Here is a 25,008-nt window from a genome sequence, read left to right on the forward strand (position 1 = left end):
ATCCAACAATAATCCGCCAGCATACGTGGACTCTACTTGCCTTGATATATTTTTTCCATAGTAGAAGTATCTTGGTGGAATCTTTCACCGTGTTCATCGATAACGGTCCAGATTTTCAGGAAAGAAGACTAAATTTGAATGTAGAAAATGTATTTTCAGCGACATATTACACCCTAAAGCCTTATACATAGATAAAAGTTGCTCAACAATACTTTCATAGTCATTCGATCGGTGGTTTTCGAGAGAAGTTTTGAGTCACTTTCATGAAAGATTCCCAAGCTGATTTTTCCAAATCGCTTAGTTTTTTTTTTAATATGTTATCTTTCATTAATTGCCTGATATGAGGACTTAAAAATTAAGCTTTAAATAAGCTAAGGCAGTAAAATTACATGTTCATCGTTTTGGAATAAAAAGGAGCCTCTATTATTACATAGTAATTGAAGCCCGTGTTTCCTAGAAAAGTTTTTCGATTTTCCAAACATAAAAGTACTTACGTACCTCCATTTTATACCTTTTTAGGTTTCAAAATAACCATCTACCTGTTCCTATTAAAACGGGTTCAAACGTTTAGCTGTGAACTTGTAAAATGGAAACTTTCTTTCAGCCTGTATTTCAGACTAGATTATAAATTCCGCCATGTTGCCAAATTTTCTAAAAATAGGCTTTCAAACGTTCGGCGCTTTCGTGGTCTATATTTAGGATGTTTAAATGCAAATGAATACAGAGAGACCTAAAGATATAAAAAGGGATACTCGTTTTAAGCAGTATTGAGTATCTGTTGTCTAGAAATCGCAAAATCGACTGGACTGTTAGTATCTAATCTCGGTTTTGGTTGGGTTGAAGTACTTGTAGTTTTTGAATAACGTGCTTATACTCTTTATTACCGACTTCATTTATCCTAACATTTTTTAAATTAACTAAAAATCTAAGTTTTTTTTACTAAATTCCCATTAAGGTTGCTATTCTACTTTTTTATACAAAAACGTTTAAATAGTTTTTGCCGTGTCCGAAACAAATTGATCGGTAACAACCAATTCAATTACTATTTTCGTGTTCGCGTAAAATAACAAAGCGTATGAAATAACATACACAACACAGTGTATCGTTACTGAATTCTATTATTGTAGTTTACACAAAGCTTGACATAATATCGCTGGCAGCAAAAGCTACGCTAACTCGAAATTTGGAATAAAAAGGACTATTATTACATAGCCAAGTTGAAGCCCGCGTTTTAGAAAACATTGTGATTTTACATAAGTCATAAAAAAATTGACGTACCTCCATTTTATACCTTTTTATTCAAAAATAAGACAGTCTACCTGTTCTTATTAAAACGGGTTCTAACGTAAAGCTGTACTTGTAAAATGGAAATCACTCGATTTATGAATTTCGGACTAGACTATAAATTCCGCCAGTGTTGCGCGAGGATCTAAACTTTGGCTTTCAAACTCGGCGTACAACACTGCACTAACTCATAGTTAGCGTAGTTTGGTGCGTCCGTGTGTATCACTTGAATATCTGTTTCTAGAAATCGCAAAATCAATTGGACTGAAAGTACCTAATCTTGGTTTTGGTTGGGTTGAAGTACTTGTAGTTTTTGACATACGTGCCCTTATTTTTTGTGTAACTAAAATTCACGCTTTACTCACATATTAATAATGGAGAAAAGATCTACAGTTTCGATTGATTCTTCATCATGAGCAGCACAGTACAGTTGCACAGCCTAAAACTAACACGTAAGTTAACCGTGATTTTTAATTAATTTAGTATGTCTCACGATAGTTATTTTAAAAATTACCATCATATTTTTCTAAATTCCCATTAGGGTTCCTCTTCAAATACAAAAACGTTTAAATAGTTTTTGCCGTGTCCGAAACAAATTGATCGGTAACAACCAATTCAATTACTATTTTCGTGTTCGCGTAAAATAACAAAGCGTATGAAATAACATACACAACACAGTGTATCGTTACTGAATTCTATTATTGTGTTTACACAAAGCTTGACATAATATAACATATTTACCTACCTATGTAGCTAGCTATAATAAAATTGTTATAATAACAAGGTCCAATTTATTTGGGCAGTTCGAGAAGTTTGTTTTTCCTTGTGTGTGACAGCCCTAGTAAGGTCGCATGTATAAGGTAAATTCTTACATAACGTAAAGCGATAAAAATCAAATTAGCGTGAGCTAGCAATGCAATTAAGGGGACAAATTGCTTGAGATCTATAATCATATGTAAAGATGCTCCTAAATAAGTGTCTTATGGCAACTTGCTCTTACTTAACTTGGAACTTCAAGGTAAAGAAGTCAATGACCTCTTCTAGGATACATTTCCTAAAAAATCTCTCGTGATAGGCGATAGGGCGACCTAAAAGGGTCCTACGTTACTTTAATAGTGATCAATTTCCTTTAAACGATCCCTCTCAATAACCTTTGTTAACATTAACTGACTCGTGCGATCCTTCACTAAAATAGACCCGAACGTAAGTCTCAAGTAACCAATTCTCATTTGTTACAGCGGTATACTCGTCACAATTTTATTCTTACGGACAGAAGATAAAAAGTCTGCGAAGGCTGACCAGCAAGATAAACAGGACATCAACAAGAATCTCAACGGCTTCAGTAACTCCGCACTTTCCATCTCCGTGATAAGCCAACAGTCTTTTAAGGAGGATTTATTAGACAAACCTAAAACCAGCGCTTATTCTGTGGCAGAGTTCGTGACCATGGTCAAGTCCTTCTTTATTTTATTATCCTATAGAATAGTGAGGCTCACGCCAGCCTACGGCTTTGTGATCGGTCTCAATGAGATCGCTCTGAGATATACACACGACAGATCAGTATTCGAGCCCGCCATATTTGACCACATCACGTGTGACAAGTTCTGGTGGCGCAACTTACTGTACATCAACAACCTCTACCCACAACGAGAGATGTGCATGGTCTGGTCCTGGTACATGGCCAACGACACGCAGTTCTACGTCGTCGGGATTATACTTCTACTTATTTCTGTCAAGTAAGTACGAATTTAAAAATAAAAGCCAATAAAAAGACGGACGGCTAAGGCGAAAAAACTACAGACATAATGTAGCGTACATTTGCGCTGGTTTCAGCAACAAATGGGACTATTTCCTAGTGTAAAGTGACAAAATCTGCTCGCTTTTTCTCTCGAACACTTTTTCGTAAAGTGGAAAAGTTTGTTTACTGAATTCTTACAAGTTGTCTAGCCAAGTATTAAGCCGATTTATGTTATGATGCCGTAGTGAAATTCTTGAAACGGCATTCAGCCAACAGTACCCAATGTAATACACTTTATTCAGCGAGCTCCTACTGTTCTTGGCTAACTTTGCGTATCGTACTCTCATATCTTTGTTTTATTTGTTGGTTGTATTTCTTCGGGGTATATTATGACATTCTTGTATTTACAGGCACCCGAAGTTCGCGATGGTATCTCTCGGGTTGTTGATGGTGAGTTCATGGGCGACCACCATCTACATCTCAGTGTGGCATCAATACAAGGCGCGGATACAGGAGCCTTTCGAAATGTTTGACCCGCTGTACGACAAGCCGTGGTCGAGGATTGGACCTTACTTAGTCGGTAAGTAGTTTAATAATAACTACAGAACAAGTGAGGGAAGAAATTAGTTTTCTCGTCGATCTTTGTAAAACTTGTACCGAAATATGAATAGACTGTGATGGATGAGTGTTGTAAGAAGAAGTAATTACCGATTCACTAAGAATACGAAACCTCAACAAAGTTACGCGTGTCCCGCCTTCTCTCGAGTCATACTCAGGTTTTTGTAGCTGTATAAGGGGAAGCTCTCAACTCCTTAAATTGAATCATCCTCTGAAGCAATTTCAAATTTGATAAATTATGAAGAGCGGCCGATGTCGGATGACTGGCTGCTATTCCTTATTTCTAATTTATTCGCGATTTGCCGCGTCATCGTTATTATCATCAAAGACTTTAAGATTGGTGTATTTTTTTCAACGATATTTTTTTATAGGTTGCTTCTTTAGAGTTTGTGCTCATTGATGATTTGAAATTCAATTTTATGATGAGTACAATTAGATGCATTTTCTTTTGTAAAAACTAAATGTTAATTTTAATATCAAAACATAGTACGCTGCAGTTGAATATGCTGTTACCGTTTAGAATAAATATTTGTTAGACGAGATCTTGCTCCGGGTCGGACTGTAATACTTGTGTTTTAAAAGCACCCACAGAATAATATGTTATTTTAAGAAAGTACGCTGTATAATACGTAACCTAGGATTTAGTTACATCATAAGCTATTTATTGTTAACCTCCTTCTTTCTTTTCGGTTATAAATTATGAATTATTATATTATTACGACATCAGAGATAGATGTCTCGCAAAATTTTGCAAAAAAATGTATTGCGTAAAATTTGTAACTGTCAATAAATAATGGATATTAGTATGCATTATTCGTAGACAGACTTAAATAAGAATTAATATTTTATTTATATAAAACTTTCACTTCCTCGTAATAACTCTGCTGGGTACACAATTCTGAATTCTATTGTAGTACAAAATTTTATGTGAAGTTACCCATGAAGCCTCTATTCACAAAACAATGCCGGCAAAATTGAAAAGCGAATATTAAAATAGGTCGAAAACGGCGCTCTAGTATGCGATAAAATAAAAGCACTGTTAAAAATTATTCGGGTCGATACCCGACCGCGGCGCGCTGAGCTCAGATCGCGAGGAATGCTCGCCGCGCCACTGATTGTCTATCCCTTCCGAACTGCGATCCTCTCGTAATCCCCGAAAATGGGCCTTTTACTGAGATTCTATCGATCCTGCCAGAAAGCTACACGGTCACTATATTCCGATTTCATTGCTTTGGTCAGTGAACGAATCATAAAGATGTTCGACAAAGCGTAAACGTTGGCCTGAACAATCCGATAAGGTGGCACACTCCCTCCCCCTTACACTATATGAGTGCCCACACGAACATTGATTATTATCAATAGAACCCCTTTTCTTCGACAATTTGCATGAGAACAAACTTCCTTTCCATTTCGCTATTCTCTATTCGCTGAAATTGTGTGTGTATTCGGTCAAAACGAGTATCCAATTATGTATATTGTGTTCAGTTCAACAATTTCTGATATGCCGTTGAGAATATGGGAATAGTTGAATATATTTTATTTGAACACGTACTTCGAATACTAGTGTTTATACACATACACATTGAAATTAGAGCGATGTAGAAATAACAACAGCTCAAGTTGAGTCGAGGCAAGGCGGAGACGCTCGCTTGGAGCCGAGGTCGTTGAAAAATTTATTAGAGTTTTATTATAGGGAGGAATTACTCCTCCCAGTCGCCCTCCAGCCGTCTCATCACTGGAATTTATTCCGCTCATATAATATACAACATGCGTGAAGGTCTGTTCAAACCAATTTTGTACAGCTTCCGACTGTAATCTCGATGGCTTGCCAATTTACAAATATTTACATAATTACATTATTCTGTGCCTGCTTTAGAATGTGCTATTTGGTATTCTAATGTAAACAACATACGTTTTAACATTCAAAACAAATAGCTCAAGTTTCAATCAATGTAATTGGTTCTAGTTGTTGTCGTTGATCTAATTCTAAGTTTCAAATTCCAAGTTAAATAATGACGACTTCTCATTGTTTTCGTGTAACGGGTTTAAAAAGGAGAACGTCCTCGTTGACTTGTGTAGAAGTCATTTTGGGAATGATATAAAGTATTCCTCTGTACGGAAATGGAACCATTGACAAGTTGTGCAACACATTAATTGTGAAATCAAGACCCGGAGCTGCGGACTACTTAATGGTACCGGGGCTCCGACTCGAAGAGCAGGAGTAGGAACGAGGTGGATTTTAGTCAGTAAGAGTCCCTCTCGCCTCACCCAAGACGTTGAATGATTTCCCACTCAAAAAAAGTTCAGCTCTTATTTTACAGGTTTACATAATATCTCTATGTGATTTGTTCCAGGAATGATAGTAGGATGGTACTTGCACAAGACTAAGTGCCAACTTAAGCTGCCGTACTGGGTGGTGGCGGTGGGCTGGCCGGTGGCGCTGGCCATCATCGGCAGCCTCATCTTCAGCATGGTGGACGGCTACTTCGAAGTCTGGCCCACTGCCTTCTATATTAGCATTGGACATACTGGTGAGCATTTAAACGAAATTAGATTAAGAATGACGAAAATTGGAATTAGAAAAAAGTTTTGACAGACTTATTTCTAGTAAGTTTCACTATTTTCTAGCACGCTGTTTTAAATGTTACTTTTTATTTGGCAATATTAAATACTTATTGTTTATTTTTTTCTATTCAATGGTTTGTTCAGGCGTAACTAATAAAAAAGCTATGCTCCTGAAAAATGTACAGTTCTATAAATAATTGTGTACAAGATTTTAATCTAATACAATCTAAAGGTAAAGAATATCTTCTAGAGCCACCAAATAATGGTCTACTTACATAATTTTGTTGCTCCCAATATTCCGAAATTAGACAATTTCCGCTTCGCTAGAAGGTTTCCCTGGATATAGCCATTCGTGTGCAAAGTATTTGAATCCGATTAGTTGGACTGAGTGTCGACGTTATCGCCCCACTAAGAAACTGCTGCCACATTATCTCCTCTCCTATCTAAATTACCAGAGACTTTTAAAGACAGAAATAAGATTTGCTATTATTTAAAGCTACCTACAGATGCTTTCATCTCTTTGCTAATGTCGTAAAACATTTACTTATACGTACATACAGATATAAAATACACAAACTTAATATGAAGAATTTCTCATACGTCTAACATAAATACATCAAAGAATCTTTTTTCTCAAAGAAAAATAATAAAGAGTATGAATTTTATTTTTACATCAAATGATGCGTAAGGTCTACGCGATCGTAGCAAAGTGCTACGCCGTAGTATTCTGCGTAGCGACACATAAAACAAGATACGCGCTTTACAGGACAAAATAAAAAATCGTTCTTTTAAAACTGCATTGAATCATAAATGAATTTCGTAAATGAAGTGAAAATTGGTTTTTAATACTTCGTTAATTGCTTTGCTCATTTAATGTTGTCACAGAACATTTACATTTTATCATGGAACGCTTGGAAACATATTAACATAATCTTTTAATGATTGCTCCGGTATTTCAATTAAACTTGATGTTTGCCGGAGTTTACTGCTGGTGGCTCCTATAAAGGGGTTTCGCCCACGCATAAAAGAATACGTTGCTAGATCGTATCGTTCGTAAACTAATTTCTTTTAAAAGGTTAGGTTTCACGACATCGATATTGTTTTGTTAGAGATTTTATTAAAAGTAGCACTATTTTACAGACGTAATTGGCAGATATGTGGTTGTCACAAAAAAAAAGTAATTTTGCGGTATAAAGAAATAATTTTATGTCAAATCTCATACAAGAACTATTAAACACTATAAATCTACTCAGTTCTAGACTTTGTGCTATTGGGTTTGTCGATAGAAAAGCCAAATAACATTATGTCTGGAGTCTGGACCGGATCTTGAGCCCAATAACCCAAATAAAGTTTAACGATCACTACGGCAGTATAAAAATAGCCTACCTAAACATTACTACGTTAACAAATTATATAACAACCAAAACTGTAATAAAAATATAGTGACTTAGGTATTTATATGTAGGCATTGCCTAGCGGGTTATCAGGGCTCCGGCTCGAAAAGCAGAAGTAGGAACAGGGTAGTTTTTAATCAGTAAGAGTCTGACACTCCCTCTCGCCTCATTCAAGGCGGGGAAAGTAATTGCTTGATGTGTGTCTTAAAAACAACACATTCAATGTTAAATCGGACGTAATACATTGAGCATTTTATGTCACTCTAAAAGAAGTATCTAAAAAATGCTATACTCGTAATTCTAATCCTATATTAATTTTCCAGCTTGGGGAGTAGCAGTAGCATGGGTGGCGATATCATGCTGCAGTGGATACGGAGGGCTGGTGAACTCCGCCCTCTCATACCGAGGACTGCTCCCTCTCAGCAGGCTGACATACTGTGCCTACCTGGTGCACCCCACCATCATGATGTACACCTCATTCCTGCTCGACGGACCTTATCATATGCAGAATTCTACTGTGGTGAGTTAATATTGATTTTTATGGTATAAGCCGGTAAACCAGCAGACGGATCACCTGATGGTAAGCAATCGTCGCCGCCCATGGACATCCGAAACACCAGAGGCGTTGCAAGTGCGTTGCCGGCCTTTTGGGTGTTAGGAATTTAAGGGTTTTTGGGGAATCAGTTATTTGGATGGGGGTGTAATTGTGCCTTCAGGAACCTCACTCACACAGCGCAATCTTTGTTTCTCGTCAGTTTTCTGTGAGACCGTTGACTCGGTCCATTCGTGCTGAAGTATGGCTCACCCACACTTAAACATACACACTTACCCGATGATCGAATAATCTAATAATGCTTTGTCTGATCCAGAAATCTCAATTCTTGGTTAGGTTCCTTCTTTTGTTTTTTTATTCATACGATAGTTAGAAATATTCTTTTATCTTAGTTTATTTAAGGCTTGACGTAAAAATGTAGAGATATCCTTCGTTACTAGAACTTGAATATAAAATATGCTACATTTACTGACTATAAAACATTATTATGTACAAAAATATTCATACGTCCATACCTCACCTGCAGACAACATAAATCTGCCTAAATAATTCAGTGAAATAGTCTATCCTTATAGCAGTAGATAAACACATACTAAAGTTTGATACCTGCCCGCTGCCAAAGGGTGGAAGGGTGACTCATTAACCGCACCCAGAATTCACCCTTTTTACCAAATATGGGCGTTAATTTATTACCGTTGACATAACTAAATAATGTCCCTGTTATTTATCGTCCCACTTCATTTGAAAAACCCGATATGTTTATTTCATTTGGCTTAAGTTGCTAGCTTTCAATTTGTAACTTTGTAGGTTGTGCTGAAAACACAATTGGCTGGATATCGTCTGTAGTTCTCGTTTTGTATTGAATTTTATTGACAAACAACTGGAAGGAACTCGAGTCGTTTTCTTAGTAGGTTATAGTTTTTGTGGTTCTGTCGGTTTGTGGGGCAATAATAGAATAAACAGCAAATCTTATGTTATTAGTATTTATGTTTTTCACCTGAAGATTTCCTTAGATACTTAGGATTAACAGGATTTTAAAGACTAGTATTATAGTATTTTACATGAACTGATATTCGCTCCATAGGCCGTGAAAATTGATCTGAACATCCAAAAAAATCTTATTTCTAGCTTTGCATAAAGACTATTTATTTTAGACGTCTATATGACCACCCTGACGTATATTTACAATGCAAGTCTAGATATCCAACAAACACGGAGTAAATACTAAAAACGCAACCTAATTTCATCTATCTACGAGATTTGGAAACTAGTGCAAATCCGTTTCATTTATTTAATGTCTTCAAACAAACAAACAAACAGACGACAGTTTATATAATCACAGGGTTCGTGAAGGAATTCGGGGTTCTCAGATTAAATTGCAACTGAGTCTTATTGCTAACATAAATCTCTCGTTTGGGTGACGATTACTACTACAATGTAAAAAGGAAAACTATAAGAGGGAAAACATTTCATTAAGGTCGCTTTTTGCCACAAAAAGTGTGGAAGAGCCATGCTTCGGCACGAATGGGCCCGCTCGACCGGAGTGATACCACGGCCTCACCGAAAACCGACGTGAAACAACGTTTGCGTTGTGTGAGTGAGGTTACTGGAGGCCCGATTCCCCTTTCCCAATCTTCCCAATCCCCCTCAATAACCCTTAAATTCCAAACAACGCACTTGTAACGCCTCTGGTGTTTCAAGTGTCCATGGGCGGCGGCGATTGCTTACCATCAGGTGTTACGTGTTCCATAAAAAAAAAACAAAATGTGCCATAAAGAACGCTGCAATACACTTCCGAAGTCACTTCGAAGGCACAGATTTATGCCACGTTTTCAACGTCCATTCAAAACGTTGACACTTGAAAAGGCCCTTGAATTGAGTAAAAAACTTGGCATCCCCTGTAGAGTAGAACATTCTTTCACGACTGGGGCCTGACAGGTGGGTCTAACTGTCTAGAACTAGAAGCAATTCTATTATAAAGGTAGGTCATATTTTGAAGCTAGAGATTTTTAAACTGTTTTTCTTTCGTTTACTGTGGGTTTGGTTGGTTGTTTGAAAGCTGTAATATCCGAAACTACTGCTTTTGAATTGATGTATGATTGATTTGATGCAGTGAAGTGATAATGATGATTGGATGCATTAAAAAGATTTGATTTGAAAAAAATCTGTTCGTGTTGGATGATTCTTTTATAGTGCAAAGCTATACGCTATAAAACATCACGCTACCATCAAAAACAGCCGAGCAGCGGTTAAAACTAAACACGTATACCTAGTACCATTGTTCTAAAATCTGGAAAAAAGTATTCTATTATTATGGAATATTTTTCAGCTTTGTGCTATTACTGAGTAGAATTCTCTGACACTCATTAGAGCGCTGAAACAGCAGAACAGCTACTTACTGAGTTGTTAACAAGTCGTTGGTCACCTGATGCTGCTAATTGAAACCAGTGAACGTTTCCATCGGGAACCTTAGACGCTAGACTAAGTTCTAAGAGTCGGTTTACTTTTGTTGCTTTTGTTAAGTTATTGTAGTGTATTTTACACAAGTGTTGTAGACATAATAAAACTATTTTCTTTGGCAGTGTTAAAAGTCTACTGCTATACCGAGTTGATTTCCTTCTTCAATACTATTTATTGAATTCATAACTGAGAAACCAAATCTGAAACTTAAACTAGTCGAACAAATGGCAACTATTATAGTTCATCATCCACAGCCTATAAGTGGCCACTGCTAACTAAAGGCCTCTTCTCGCATGGAGAAGGCTTTTGGGCATCAATCACCTCACTTGCTCAATGCGGGTATTTTTCTTCACCTTTAATCAGTGGTGTCTAAATATTCTTAGAAAGTATATATTATACATAACTCGGAAAAATGACATTGGTAATTTGCCGTTAGTAGGTTTCTAACACGCACCCTAATGTATGAGAAGCGGGCGTCTTAAACCTCCGGGCCACCACGATATAATAGATGCTATGAATAAACTGTCATGTTAGCAATAATCGTTTTAGGACCTATCTGAAAAATATGTCTAGACCTCACGGTGACCTACCTTTTCAGCGAAAAAGAGGTCGGTGTCGTATTTATGAATATAGGTAAACAGCTGCATAAATATCCATAAATAGAATATTAAGGTATCCGTGACAAAAGAAATTTATGCGTAGACTTGTTTACCAATGCTTTGCGACGGAGTAGGCGTTTGATCCACCTTTAATATTTAATCGATTGGATATTTATACACAGCGGGAGATATTATATTATCTGTGTCGGGTATATTTGAACGTTCCATGTTTGAACGTGTTTTTGCTGCGAAATTTTCCGTTATACAATGTTTAGGGAGACATTTTATTTGTCCGGAAATGTTAATGTTCTCAAAAGTTCAATAGTGAGATAATACATTAGGGTCAATCTCCAAAACGGGTGTGTTCGTGTGATCGCTTTGGTGCTTTTTAGGTATAGATCTCATTGATAATATTGATTTGCAATTAGTATACTTTTGTTGTTTTCAATGAGATACATATTTACCATAGTAGTTTTGGAGTTTGACACCCTCGTTGGCCGAGTGGTCGTAAATGCGACTGCCGGACAAGGGGTCTCAGGTTCGATTCCCGGGCCGGGCAAAGTATTACTGAGCATTTTTCGGTTTTTCGAAATTTCTCAGTAGTAGCACGGAGTCTGGAATTGTGTCCAGTATATGGCAATAGGCTCACCCATTATTACATGGGACTTATAATACAAATGGTGAAAAGTGGGTGTACATTGTATAGCGGCATTAATGTGCACCTCTGCCTACGCCTTCGGGGATAAAAGGTGTGACTTTTTTTTTGTTTTGGAGATTGACCCATTACATCATTAACTACATAGTCATTGTCACTCAAAAATCAACCCTAATCCCTACACATTACCATACAATATCCCTCATCCCACATCATTACTTTTCTACTTAATAACCACATGTAATAAGAAAGCAGTAACAAAGTGTCATTTTACTTAAAATGTTATGCAGGGAAGCCATTTTATAACCAGTTTTATTGCAATGGAGATGTAAACACGCATTACTTGCGTCTCCGTTACCCTGATGGTATTATCACCATAAAATGCTGCTAAAATGATCACAGATATGGCTGCCGAAATTTATAACCTTTCAAACCATAATCCATTAGATTGGGTGTAATGTAATTTTATATGTGAGGACACTTTGTCCTCATAAGTATATTTAGGCTTACGTAGGTCTTGAGTTCGGTCTTAATGTCTAAATAAATTATCACAGTTTTTAATGTCAAAAATGTAAATACGTATTTGATTAAAATGGGTAAAGTAGGGTAGACTGGGTACGGTTGAAACAAAGGACGGTTGAAACAAAACGAATACCTCGCAAACCGTTGGCGGGGCGGCTAGGGGTCCAAGGGAGGAACGAAGCGGATGATAGGTCTAAACACGAATCTTAGTGTTGCGTCACTCTCCGCGCGCTTTGGCTATTTCTAGGGGACCCTATTGTGTTTTGATAACCAAAAGTAAGTATTTTTGCTTGGAGATTTTTCCAATTATTGTCGTTTTTATTCAAGTGACAGCATTGAGGGTGCGTTGTTGTTTGAAATGAAGCTCGCGGAATATGACATTGTGACTAATTTTTGTGTATCATTATTGTTACAATGCCTAATAACTGAATTTTACCTAAAGTAGGAGTTGGGGACGGTTGAAACATTTTTTTTGGGTACGGTTGAAACAGTGTACTTATTATTTTTTTCTTGTTTTTACACCAAATGACGTGTAAAGAGTGATCTGATTCATCTTTAAATTTGGCTTATTATCCTTATTGGGCTAATGAAAGCCAAAAATTGTTTTCTTTCAAACTTTTTTTAAATATTATTGTTTAGTTTGCTATGTTTAAAAAACAAACAGTTGATTTTGGTTTAATTTACGTAAATTTTATATCAATGTTAAGTAATTTGTAGTTACTTCGTTTTTTGATGATTGATAATATATATTTTAAATAGTGTGCTTTAAAACATTAAAGGCTGATTAAAAATATCGTTTCAAGTATATAAATATTGACGACTGATTACTAACGTCAAAGAGTTACTTAATTATTCTTAGATTTAAAATAAACAATTAATAAAACGTGCTGTAATATTATATTTTGTATTATTTGCATGTGTTTCAACTGACCCCATTCACTGTTTCAACCGCCCCTGGTATGGGGACGGTTGCAACAAATCCGATTTATTTTTTAATTTGATCTACTTGTAAAAATAACACACCTGGGACTAAAAACATATTGCCTATTAGTAGACAGAAACATGCTCTTTTATTTAACACATCTTCTTCATCGCTCGGGTTATAAAAAGCAGAGTTATGGACGTTATAAGTGAAACTGTTTCAACCGTACCCAGTCTACCCTACGCTTAACCGACGAGCATACACGAAGAGACTGATACTTATTGATGAAACGAAAGAAGTATGTAAGCTCCGTAGCAATTGGCGTTCCATTGTCTCTGCTTACCCCCTTGGTAGACGGGCGTGAGGTTATGTATGTATATATTGTATATGTAATACTTAATGACAGACTGGCAAAAGTGCCTTTTTAGTCCAATACAAATTCATACCCTTTCTCTATGCCCCATCTTTCCATATCTTTTCGAGGAGAAAGTACTCATGACATTTTCTGTTTTCTCTTTATAGTTTTAACAAATATTTATTACGTTTTACTTTATACTTGGCGTCTTCAAGTTTGCTGAAACACTAATGCACTCTGAAGTACAGCTGTGCTTTAACAAAACTGAAGAACAACTACATTTCATTGCAAACTGTAATGTTAGTGGAACTTTCTAGTACTATATCTATTAGCACTGAAATGGAGCCATTCTTGGTATGGGCAACAGCACATCAACCTTCACCAGTCTGTTACATTTCCCCATTCGATTTTAAACCCTATGCTAACAAGAATAAAGTTGAAAATCTTTTAAAGAAATTCGGCAAATTGTAGTAGGTTGACATGCTGCTGTCTACACAGTTAATGTCATAGCGAAACGTGTCATTAAACTTCGCTAATGGATGTTCCACAAACAAGTAAAGAGCATAAAATTATTTTTAGCAGCGTCCATTAATCGAACGTTGAGAGGGAAATACCGCATAACATAATTAAGTCAAAAACAGGAATAAAGTGGTGGTGATAAGTTACCGTGTCACGTTTATCCCGCGGATTCCCTTGAGGGATGGTTTGCAGCCAAAAGATTTATATCACGTTGCACCTCAGTACCCTTAGTACGAGTTTGTTTTACGTTGAACGAGATCGAAATGAAAGCGCGTTCGGCGCTCTGATTGGCCAGCTCGAATGAACCAACCAATCAGAGCGCCGAACTAAGGCTCAAGATCTGTTGCCATTTTGGGTGAATAAGTGCAAGCAATAGCAGTCTCAGTTTCTTTTCAAACAGCAACGGGTTTTGGGTATGATTCTTTAGTAGATGACCTGTACTGTTGTAAAATGGCTTGAGTTCCGAAATTATCGATAATCAGCAGATATTCTAGAACTTTACTTGTAAATAAATGGCAGTAGCTTCGATCCCTTATTAGGAAAAATGGGTAACTACATCAAATAAAGTCAAATACTACCCTTTATAGGGGAGCAAAAGACATAATGTAATATTACTTCAGATTGGAGTTAGTGCCAGTATATTTAAGTACTGGTAGAGGACATGGGGACCTGGGGGGGACCTCTTTCCCCCTTCAGCCTCCCTTCTAGATTGAACATAAAATTCGTGCGGACTCATATAATATGAGTAAAGTTATGAAATTGCACTCAAACCATAACCTGAATTCAAGTTCTACGTTCCTACATATGTATGTACAATCAGCACAGTTATTTGGTGGTTAGAAAATAAAGATTGATTTAGTACAGATACAGTAGACATTAAATTATTTTTACAGAGATACAGATTTACAGAACAGAAGAGAATGAAACAAATAACAGAGATACAGATTTACAGAACTACAGACAGAGTAGTAGTACAGAAGATTACAGAGACAGTAGATATTATATTGTAGATATTATATTATATTGTTTTTTCTGCAGTCATATCTTTTCTTACCTTTGGTCAGCTCAGTAGCCAATCAATAATTACTAACTATACTGATTCAATCTTGACTGCATGGTTGGTGCGGTCGCTTTTTTCTGATGGAAAAAAATCATCTAATGACTTCTCAGTGTCAGAGTCTTACGGACTAAAACCCACCCTATTCCTATTCCGGATCGGTGGCTGGGCAACCGGCTGCCATGCAACGTGTAGCGGGTATCGCTTCCCGTACGGAGCAACTCTTCGTGTGACCCCCAAATTGTTGTTTCGGGTCTAGGTGTCATGTGTATGTGAACTTGTATGTTTGTAAACGCACCCACAACACAGGAGAAAATCCTATTGTGGGGCAACGTTTTAAAAAGAGTTCTTTATTTTGGTACCTGTATACCAAATAACTGTGCTGACTATACGTATAATCAGCTGGAATGCTTTCCACAAATATTCTGTATTCGAGGATACTTGTGTTAGTACAAGTTTTCGACTGAAGTTCAGTAAAGCTGGTTGGTTTAGAAGTTTATGCATTAGCTGATTTGATGTAGCTATGTTAAAGACGGATTGTAGGTACTTGCATGTGGATATTTTCTCCTCAAAATGTTATATTTCAGAATAAGCTTCTGATATGCTTTTATGCAACATTAACGTTTTCGTAACTAGTTTTGGTTACACATATTATTTAAAGCTTATACTTTCAAAGCTGTTTGTTAAAATTACAGTTTACACTAATTTGTGTGAGTTTAGCAGAATATAGGTTTGCACAACTTGATCCTCTCACGTCAGTCCTTTCCATCATCGAACCACAAGATAATCAGTGACGCACCACCGCTTCATGGTAGATATCCCACCCACTCGCACGAAGCGCTTCGCTTCAAGCTTCCTTGTGCGAACTGATAGGGAGTGGAAAAAGTATTCCCTGATGCATATAACCTGGGTGTCTTCAAGGCCCGAGTGAATAGGTTGGTTATGGGCAGTCGTGCTTCATCGTAGGCCAGATCATCGCTTACCATCAGGCGAGATAGTGACCAAACTTTAACCCATCAAATCTATAAACAAAATAAATACTTAAAATATGAATAATATGGAACAAAAACCTTGTGTCTATTGAATATTTATTGCTATGAATATTCTGTATGTATTGTATTTGTGTGCTATACAATAAGGACATTTCAGATCAACTTTATCCCCAGATAATCCCATAAAAGTTGCCAAAACGACCACTACTTAATTACAACTACCTATTTGGTAATAATTAAGAGATAATTAATGTTTGTTTTCCCTTAAATTAACGAGCACTTTATAGAGTGGCTCTGGTCGGAACTACGAGGCGCTTGGGACCCGACATTTAACGCCCTGGCCCCATTAACACAGCAGTCCTAAAAGTGACGTCAATACTTCATTAAGTTAATTCGGAATAATTATTATTAAGAGCTATTAATTCAGTTTTGTTACACAACATATGAATAGTTTTGTTCTTACTAATGTTATTGGCACATGTGAAAGTTGTTTGTTAGTCACATTAACACGTAAACTGCTGGGCCGAATTTAATGAATTTGACGATATACATATGTACATGCAATCACTGCGGATAATATAACTTTCCCAAATATACCCCTTCTTGCGAAAGAATAAATAGGTACTGTTTGACAACAACTGTTACATTGATTTTAATTTCAATATTAATTTGTTCACAGCTCGCAATCTACGCCGGATACGCAGTGATGGCGTTCTTGGCTTCATTCGCCATATCACTAGCATTTGAAGCGCCAGCCGTAAGACTTCTGAAGATCATCAGCGGAGCGCCCCGAAGCAAGAAGAGCGTAAGGGCGTGAACACATACAAGAAACTCCGCGGCCGTAGCAATAACACGCGCAAAATACACGCGTTCATTACTTACGTCATTCTGTTCAACGCGCACATTGTAAATAAATATATCCCTGAAGGTACCTTGCCAATGTTTCTTACTGTAAACGTAAGTTCGAAAATCCGATATCCTGTTTATTTACAGATTTAATTTCCTGTCTCTGTTATGTTGTGACAAAACATTCCATATGAAGTGCGCCGTATCGAAGCTTTATTTAGGTCGTAATTTTAAAACCCCGAATCGTTAGGATTTAATAGTTACCATAAAGACTTTTATAGTTACCAATTGTGAGTTCATATCGACGGTTAAAAGGAAATAGGGTATAAGCGACATTTTGGTCAAAAATGAGTTTATTATGCTACCTTACGTAAAATTTTCCGCTCTTTCGAAAGCGCTTACTCTCATGGCTCTACGATGACATTTTTGGCGTTTATACAATAGCAAAAAAAACATTTTCCTAGTATTCTTTCGAAGACCGACGAGTTTAAACGGCTCTCCTGAACATTTCATTTTTTGTCGCTTATACCCCTATTTCCTTTTAACCGTCGATATTGTTTTATCTGACGGTTTTGGACGGGGCGGTCGTAGCCGAGTCACTTTTTGTAGTAGCACCAAAGGGTAATACTGCTTTATCTATTCGGATGGTACATTGTCACAAGTGCGAGTCATCACGAACTCGCCGACCCAGTTGTAAACTTTAAGCACGTCCTTAATGTGGAGCCTAGAGATTTTGGCAACCGATTTTAGGTGCAGCAGATTTTGCAATTTTGGTTGTGTGTATGTGAATAAAATTTTGTTGTTCTTAAATAATATATTAACATCTTTCGCGTGGATAGTTTTCATTAGGACAGAATTGCCATTTTTTTACGGGCGAAAGTCCCATAACTTCTCCCGCCCGCGAGAAGCATTGACAGACTCCTACTGCCTAAAAACCACCCCGTTTCTTCTCCTGCTTTGAGGCGGAGTCCTGGTAACCTTTTACGTTATCCGCAGCCTCTGGAGGACAGAAGTGCCTTGATGTCCGAAAATATAACCCATTAAATAGTAAAGGAAACAATACGAATAAACAATTGCATATCGCCATCCTTCAACAAAATAAAATAAAGCATATTATCCTCTCTCACGTTGGCATAAATCAATAAAATGATTTCTCCAATTGTCGAATACTCCGTGTCGCTTCGGAATATGATAATTTATTATGATTACACTCCATAGCCGTGCCTACATGCAATGAATCAATCATGGTAGCTCACCGCGCGTTATCTCGCTTGCCGCATACATAAATCCTCTTTGTATAATAACTAGGTTCTTGTTAGAGACTCCAAAGCATATTGTGTGTCCCCACTGATCCCGTTTTTGTTGCTAAAAGCGAGACAGATGTTAGTTGGTAAATACCTATGCTTTTGTCTTATGAACTTGTGTAAGTGCTAGAAAAACTGTAGTTGAATTATACGGGATTGTGTTTTTGCTCATTATTATAGCGAGGGAGAGATTTGTTAAATTGTCTTCTTGTTTTTACATTCAATTTATGTAGGTGTTTTGTGTGTGTGTATGATAAACATCTGCACTCTATGACTTTACTAGCTTCTACCAGCGGCTTTGCCCGCTTTCCCGTGGGATAAAAAGTATCCTATCACCCAAGTCAAACTATACCAAATTTCATCAAAATCCGTTCAGTAGGTATACGGTCAAACATTTAGTTTGACCGTGATGCACACTAATGTTATAAATATAAAACAAAAACTTTTACATGTATAATATTAGAGTGATGCACAGTGATGACCAGCCATTGTTCATAAAACCCGCAGTTAGACTATTTAACTGCGACCGTCTAAAAACCGTCAGATTTCTACATGAACTCCGAGGCATACGTAAATGTGTCTAATAACCCGATTAAATACAATTAATATGTTAAATATGTATAATTCGAGGACCTATTAAATATTTTCTACCTCTAATAAGTTCATAGTGTCGTAAGCAGAGTTGTAGGTTCTTATTTGACGGTAGTGTACGAGTAGGTCCAAGCATACTTTGCTTTCTTTGGTAAGTTAGTACAATTATTTAATGTATTTCTTATCAATAGTTAGCAAGGAGCGTATAATTTAGTTCATAATTAGATACGGTAATATATTGTTTAACATGTGATATTTTATTGAATATTTAGAGGTCCTTGATTAATTTTGTTCATACATTTTACTCGTATATTATTGATGTCATATTTGTGTTGTATTATAAATGCATGGCCTCAGTAAATATATTGATGAAAATGAAATGTAAATATAAAGTGTTCGATCAAAATATTCTGACACGTTACATGATATTGTAAATAGCTGATTTTATATAATAAAGCGTTATTTAATTACTTTAATTTGTATTTTTATTTGACCTCAATCGGCTCACGCCCTATTACATGGGACTTATAACATAAATGGAGAAAAGTGGGTGTAAAATGTATAGCGGTATCATGTACCGTAGTATGCTCCTCTGCCTACCCCTTCGGTATAAAAGGCGTGACGTTGCTTTTGATTGCCTTTTTTTGACGGGGGAAAATCATCCAATGACTTCTTCCGCCTTCATGGACGAGGCGAAAGGGAGAGTCAGACATAGTCTTAGTGACTAAAAACCACCCCGTTCCTATTCTTATTTTTCGAGCCGGAGGCACGGTAACCCGCTAAGCAGTCCGCTGTCCGGTGCACTCTGGGTCGGAATCAGCCCTGCTGGGCCCGATCTGTGGTAGTCTGATGGCTTTTTAAAGCGCGTACAGTAGAAATAATTAAGTTATACCTAGATTATCTTTGAGGTAATCAACAAAAAGGGAGTGACACTATCACATGGCTCCTTGGGTAACTATCTTATTTCTAGGTAGGTAATAAAAGTTCACATCTGGACTCAGGACTAAACTCTTATACCAGGCATACTATAACCAGATCTTATTGCAATTAAGTAAGCACCATTTCTTAGTATTTTTCAGAAAAGTCTGCTAATTGTTAACCGACTTCAAAAAAGAAAGTTCTCAGTTTGACCTGTATGTATGTTATATATGTTTATGCGCGATTTTCTCGCGTTTCAGCATAGTATTTTTAAAGTTTTAAATATACTACGTCACTTAAAAAAATACGCAGTAAAGAAAATTATTAAAGGACTTAAAAAAAGAAGTTTATTTTATACATCTTTAGGCAGGTTTTACCCACTTTATGTTTACCCAAATCGCAATACAAAAACAAAACAAAACAATTTATTTTCAATTCCAAATTGTAAACACCGCATCTATCAGGAACAGCGTTACAAAACAGTCAAACGATTTAAGCTAATGGTCTGTGAAAGTAAATCGTATAAGAATGAACGGAAAAATAATAAAGACTTCCTGAAATAAAACCGGTGTAGATACTCGGATGGGATGAGATTAGATACGTGTGGCTTTGAGACACGGATGGGTGAGTATAAAACCCTGCGTAGACAGGGGACTTCTCTCTATAGGAGAGAAATACCTATTTAGGATTTCGATCCGTAATGTGATAATGATCGGAAGTTCTGGGTTGTTAAAAGTATTCACCAAGAACTTGATATAAATACATCACAGCTTATGACAGGCCAATGCTGGATTTAAAGGCCTTCTCTATACAGGGTGTCCCTGCAGTCGACGTCCAAGAAGCACCAAGCGATCGACAAGGTTCCAATTGTTATCGGAAAACTATAAAAAAAGTTCTAAGTCCTACAGTTTTTAAGTTACAGTGACTTAGGTGTTACTTTAAAAGGAATAGTAATAGTTTTAAGTGTTCAGTACCGTAAAACGGGGTGAATAGAAACTCAGGGGGTGAATAGGAACAACATTTTGTTGTGTTTTCACGTAATTTAGAACTGTTTACACTATTTTAATATTTTTATTAATTCATTACTAAAACCAAAAATGCTCTATTAAAACCAAAAATATGAAAACAAACTAATAATCTTAATAAAAATAAAAATTTCTATTCACCCCCTGAGTTGCTATTCACCCCATTTTACCGTAAATGTCTCTGAGTACAGAAGTAAAAACTCACGGGCAAGACTAAGAGTCATCTGTTTGACAAAAGTCCCTCGTCTATGCAGGTTCTAATGCCACAGAAAAGTCGCCCGATCGATTCGCCGCATACCTACTGGCCGCCTTATGCCCCGTAGGAATAACCATCAGCCATAAAATACGGAAATGCGCCGGCAAATTGATAGTTTCGTGAAGAATTCCGATTTTCCACGTATATTGGACGTACTGCGATCGCGTGAATAGGTGAGATAAAGAGTAATAGAAGAATTAATTTTATTTTAATAAAAAAAATAGTAGATATAATACGTTTATGAAATACTTGATTAACTGATACTAGAGCATCCACTACGTCAATTGTCTTTCCTCATTTCATTTAATACATAGATATGCAACCCTTTTTTTCAAAATTAATTTGGACTACGCCCTAGAATTCTGGATTCTGCTATTCTACGTGTAAATATATCAATCCGAAATTTTAAAAGTAGGCTGTTATAAAAATGTTATACAACTAGGTATATGAACATTACATCACACATCAACAGCCTATTGAGGAAAGCCAGAAAAGTTAAGAGCATTAACCACCACGCTTGCTCAATGCGGGTTAGCGAGTACATATAACTTGGAAAAAGTCACATTGGTACATGCCGTTAGTAGGTTTTCTCACCGCACCCTCATGCATGAGAAGCAGGCGTCTTAAACCTGCGGGCCACTACGACATGTATAAACATACAAATATCACAAATTATTCATACTGCATAAAATTTATTAAAGTACGTTCCTCCCGTAATGTTGCCAGCTTAATCGTAATTGAAATAGAATTTAGGAAAATTATCCGTAATTCCCTGTGGACATTTAAGAGATTGAATTTTCCCCAGAATTGGGGTAAAGTTACCCACTCGTACTAATGAAGTGGCTGTATGCAGAAGTGTATGATAGAAGTGAAATTGATAGAAATAAGTATTATAATTAGAAAAGGTTATTTAAAAAACTAAAAAACCCGACTGCGTTTCTTTATAATATGAAAATGAAAAAACCCTAAAACAATAAAGTCATCGTAATATTGAAGCTATGGGGACCCATTCTAAATATGAAGACTTAGTGAGGGCACATACGGCTTGCTGTCTAGAATGTGTAGACACAGGATGTGTCCACTCTCACAGTAAATACGAATCTAACGACACCTCTCAAGCCAAAATCCATCAAGCCGTTTAGGCTGTAGAGCGTGCCAAACAATTATACATACATACATACATACATACATACATACATACATACATACATACATACATACATACATACACTCGAAAAACATAACCCTCCTTCTGGCGCAGTCGGGTAAAAAGGCGTGATAATACGAGGGCACAATAATAGCGCTTACAGTGTTTGTGCTAGATATAATACGATACACTAACAACGTTCGTACTAGATATAATACGATATTGTAGTCTAAATTGACAGAACAGACACTCCACATATTTTATTTATTAGTCTCAAAAAATCGCTAGTTAAAATAATATCGATAGGAAAAAAAAACACGATAATCGAGTCAAATTTTTCCAGTACCCAATTTTCCTTTTTTTCATCAACAAACAATAATACTTATTAAATATCTCGTCGCATTACTGTGTTGGTAAGTAAATCTGTCAAGTGGTCATTGTGATGAGAAAAACTTATTGTTTAGGTATCTATGGACCGACCACAAAAGGTACGATTTGAACAATAAGAACAAAACGGACAAAAGAAATAAGGGTTGACAATATTTTTTTTGTGAAATTTAAAAAATAAATACTTGGTTGGTCCTGTGGCTCTCACAAAAATATGTATCATTTAGTCGACTGTAAATGTGACACGAGATATCTTCAAACGATTCCTGAATTTAAAATAAAATCTTTTTGCTTATGAGTAATAATGTAGAGCCTGTAAAGATAAACAGGGTTGGCAATTTTGACATGAACTCGTGTATCGATAGTAGGAAGCCATCCATAGGACACATCCATAGTACACATCCGTAGCACGCATCTTTCTATAAAAATACATAGCTTAGATGAGTCCGTTCCACCAGTATGATTTCCAGAATGATTGGTGGAAACCAAGTGCGTCCACAGCAACGTAGCATAGTATATTGTAACTACACATATATGTTGAATTCCACAAACCTATTAAGGATATTTTACACCCTTTTTCACCAATTGGACGTTCCTATACGTGGAATAAAGCATGATATCACTTCACAAAGCTACGGGCACGGTGAGCTCAGTTCAAGCTTCGACTAATTGCTTTGCGCTTGAGCTATAAAAAAACTAGCTTGACTGTTAATTAAAGACATTTTTGCGCTCCTAATGGGGGCACAAGTCGTTTCATTAGGGACGAGCAGCCACCAGCTCAGGAGCCGTCCCGACAACTTTTGTCAACTTCATTATTAATATATTTTTAATTAACACTCGTAGTGAGTGTTCTTCGGTACCTTTCGTAGTCGTCGAAATTTTGTATCAATTTGGCTTTGAAGATTGTAATGTTTGGTGTTTAAGTTTTTATTTATTTTACCCTATATGTAATGTACGTTGATACAATGGTGGGCTTAATGCCAATTTGGCATTTTCTAACAGCTAACCTTAGGGTAACCCGCTAAGCAGTAAAAAATTGCACCTTAACAACCTAAGATGAGGCTATCTAAAGGTCTTAATGTTATGATTTTATGGTTCTACAATTTAATAAAGCTTTAAATCAGGAACTAAGAAGTTATCTCAACAATTTATATTCGGATACACTTCAGAGGATGTTATGTGTAGTATTTTAGCAATAATAACCACTTTGCTCCAAATATTTGCTTTAGTACTGAAGATTATGAGAAGATATTCCTCAGGTAGAAACGCGTAGTGGAAGTAAAATTAGTTGAACATAACTTTACGGAAATTATTGTCGGTAAAGTTTACTTTGTATGTGACTAGAATGTGTTAATATGATTATGTAGCTATTAAATTAAATGTGGATAGAAATCTTTAGTTAACTGAATACTGATCTGGATTATTATCATTAATATTCATTGATAATAATTCACACCTTTGTCGCTAAACTAAATACTAAATGTCTACGAATTTGTGTACCTTTTAATTTTGCAGTAAAATTAAGTCTACGTCACTTTCAGTCAGTCAGTTCCTTAAATAAATAAATGTACCACCATTGTTTTTTTGTAGACTTTTATTAAGGGGGGAAAATCATCTAATGACTTCTCACGCTTTGGGCGAGGCGAGAGGGAGTGTCAGACTCTTACTGACTAAAAACATCTGCTTCTGCTTTTCGAGTCGGAACCCCGGTAAACCCGCTATGTAGACCGCAGCTCTTTTGTGTAGGCTAGGATATGTAAACTTACTAATAATGATTTCAAAATCATTAATTGTTAAAACCTCGGAATTGTACCAAGCTTTGTAATTCAGTTCGTGTTTTATTACAGTAGGACTTATTTAATATTCCTGTTCCTTCGGGGAATTTGTGATACAAATTCAATTCATTCAGGTTATTAAACACAGCTTTTATTTTAAAACAATATAATATTTAATACTGGCTGACCACACATTGAGAGGTTCCACAATGCTATTCATCTTTGAGTATGGGCTTAATATTTTTACGCCCATTTTTACCCTCGCCTTGGGCTAAGGACTCATTTCGGCTTTCACGTGTTCCGTAACGGTCAAACAATAAAAAAGTTATTCAAGTTTGGAATTATTATACCCACCAATAATACTTGAGTAATTTTTGTTTTGATTTGTTGATATTTATACGATTTATGTTACGCAGGAAGAATGTCGTACTTATTTAGAGAAATATGTTCTTAGTTATGAAATATCTAGGTATTTTGACTAAAGTAAAAATAAACTGTACCCTCAGTATGTGTTTGTTTTACGTTT

The 25,008-nt window shown here is 36.4% G+C and overlaps 1 protein-coding gene across 1 annotated transcript in view; it reads left to right on the forward strand.

Annotated features, from left to right (window-relative positions):
• Nucleotides 1–18,730, forward strand: part of LOC118262496 (nose resistant to fluoxetine protein 6) — a 113,162-nt gene extending 94,432 nt beyond the window's left edge. Inside the window, exons 9-13 of the mRNA XM_035573916.2 lie at nucleotides 2,523–3,020; nucleotides 3,433–3,602; nucleotides 5,995–6,171; nucleotides 7,923–8,119; nucleotides 16,913–18,730. Coding sequence (XP_035429809.2) covers nucleotides 2,523–3,020; nucleotides 3,433–3,602; nucleotides 5,995–6,171; nucleotides 7,923–8,119; nucleotides 16,913–17,050 — 1,180 coding nt within the window. The 3' untranslated portion in view covers nucleotides 17,051–18,730. The remainder of the gene's footprint in view (nucleotides 1–2,522; nucleotides 3,021–3,432; nucleotides 3,603–5,994; nucleotides 6,172–7,922; nucleotides 8,120–16,912) is intronic.
• The last annotated feature ends 6,278 nt before the right edge of the window (nucleotides 18,731–25,008 follow it).

Source organism: Spodoptera frugiperda, chromosome 12 (genome assembly GCF_023101765.2).
Source record: "Spodoptera frugiperda isolate SF20-4 chromosome 12, AGI-APGP_CSIRO_Sfru_2.0, whole genome shotgun sequence".
NCBI lineage: Eukaryota > Metazoa > Arthropoda > Insecta > Lepidoptera > Noctuidae > Spodoptera > Spodoptera frugiperda.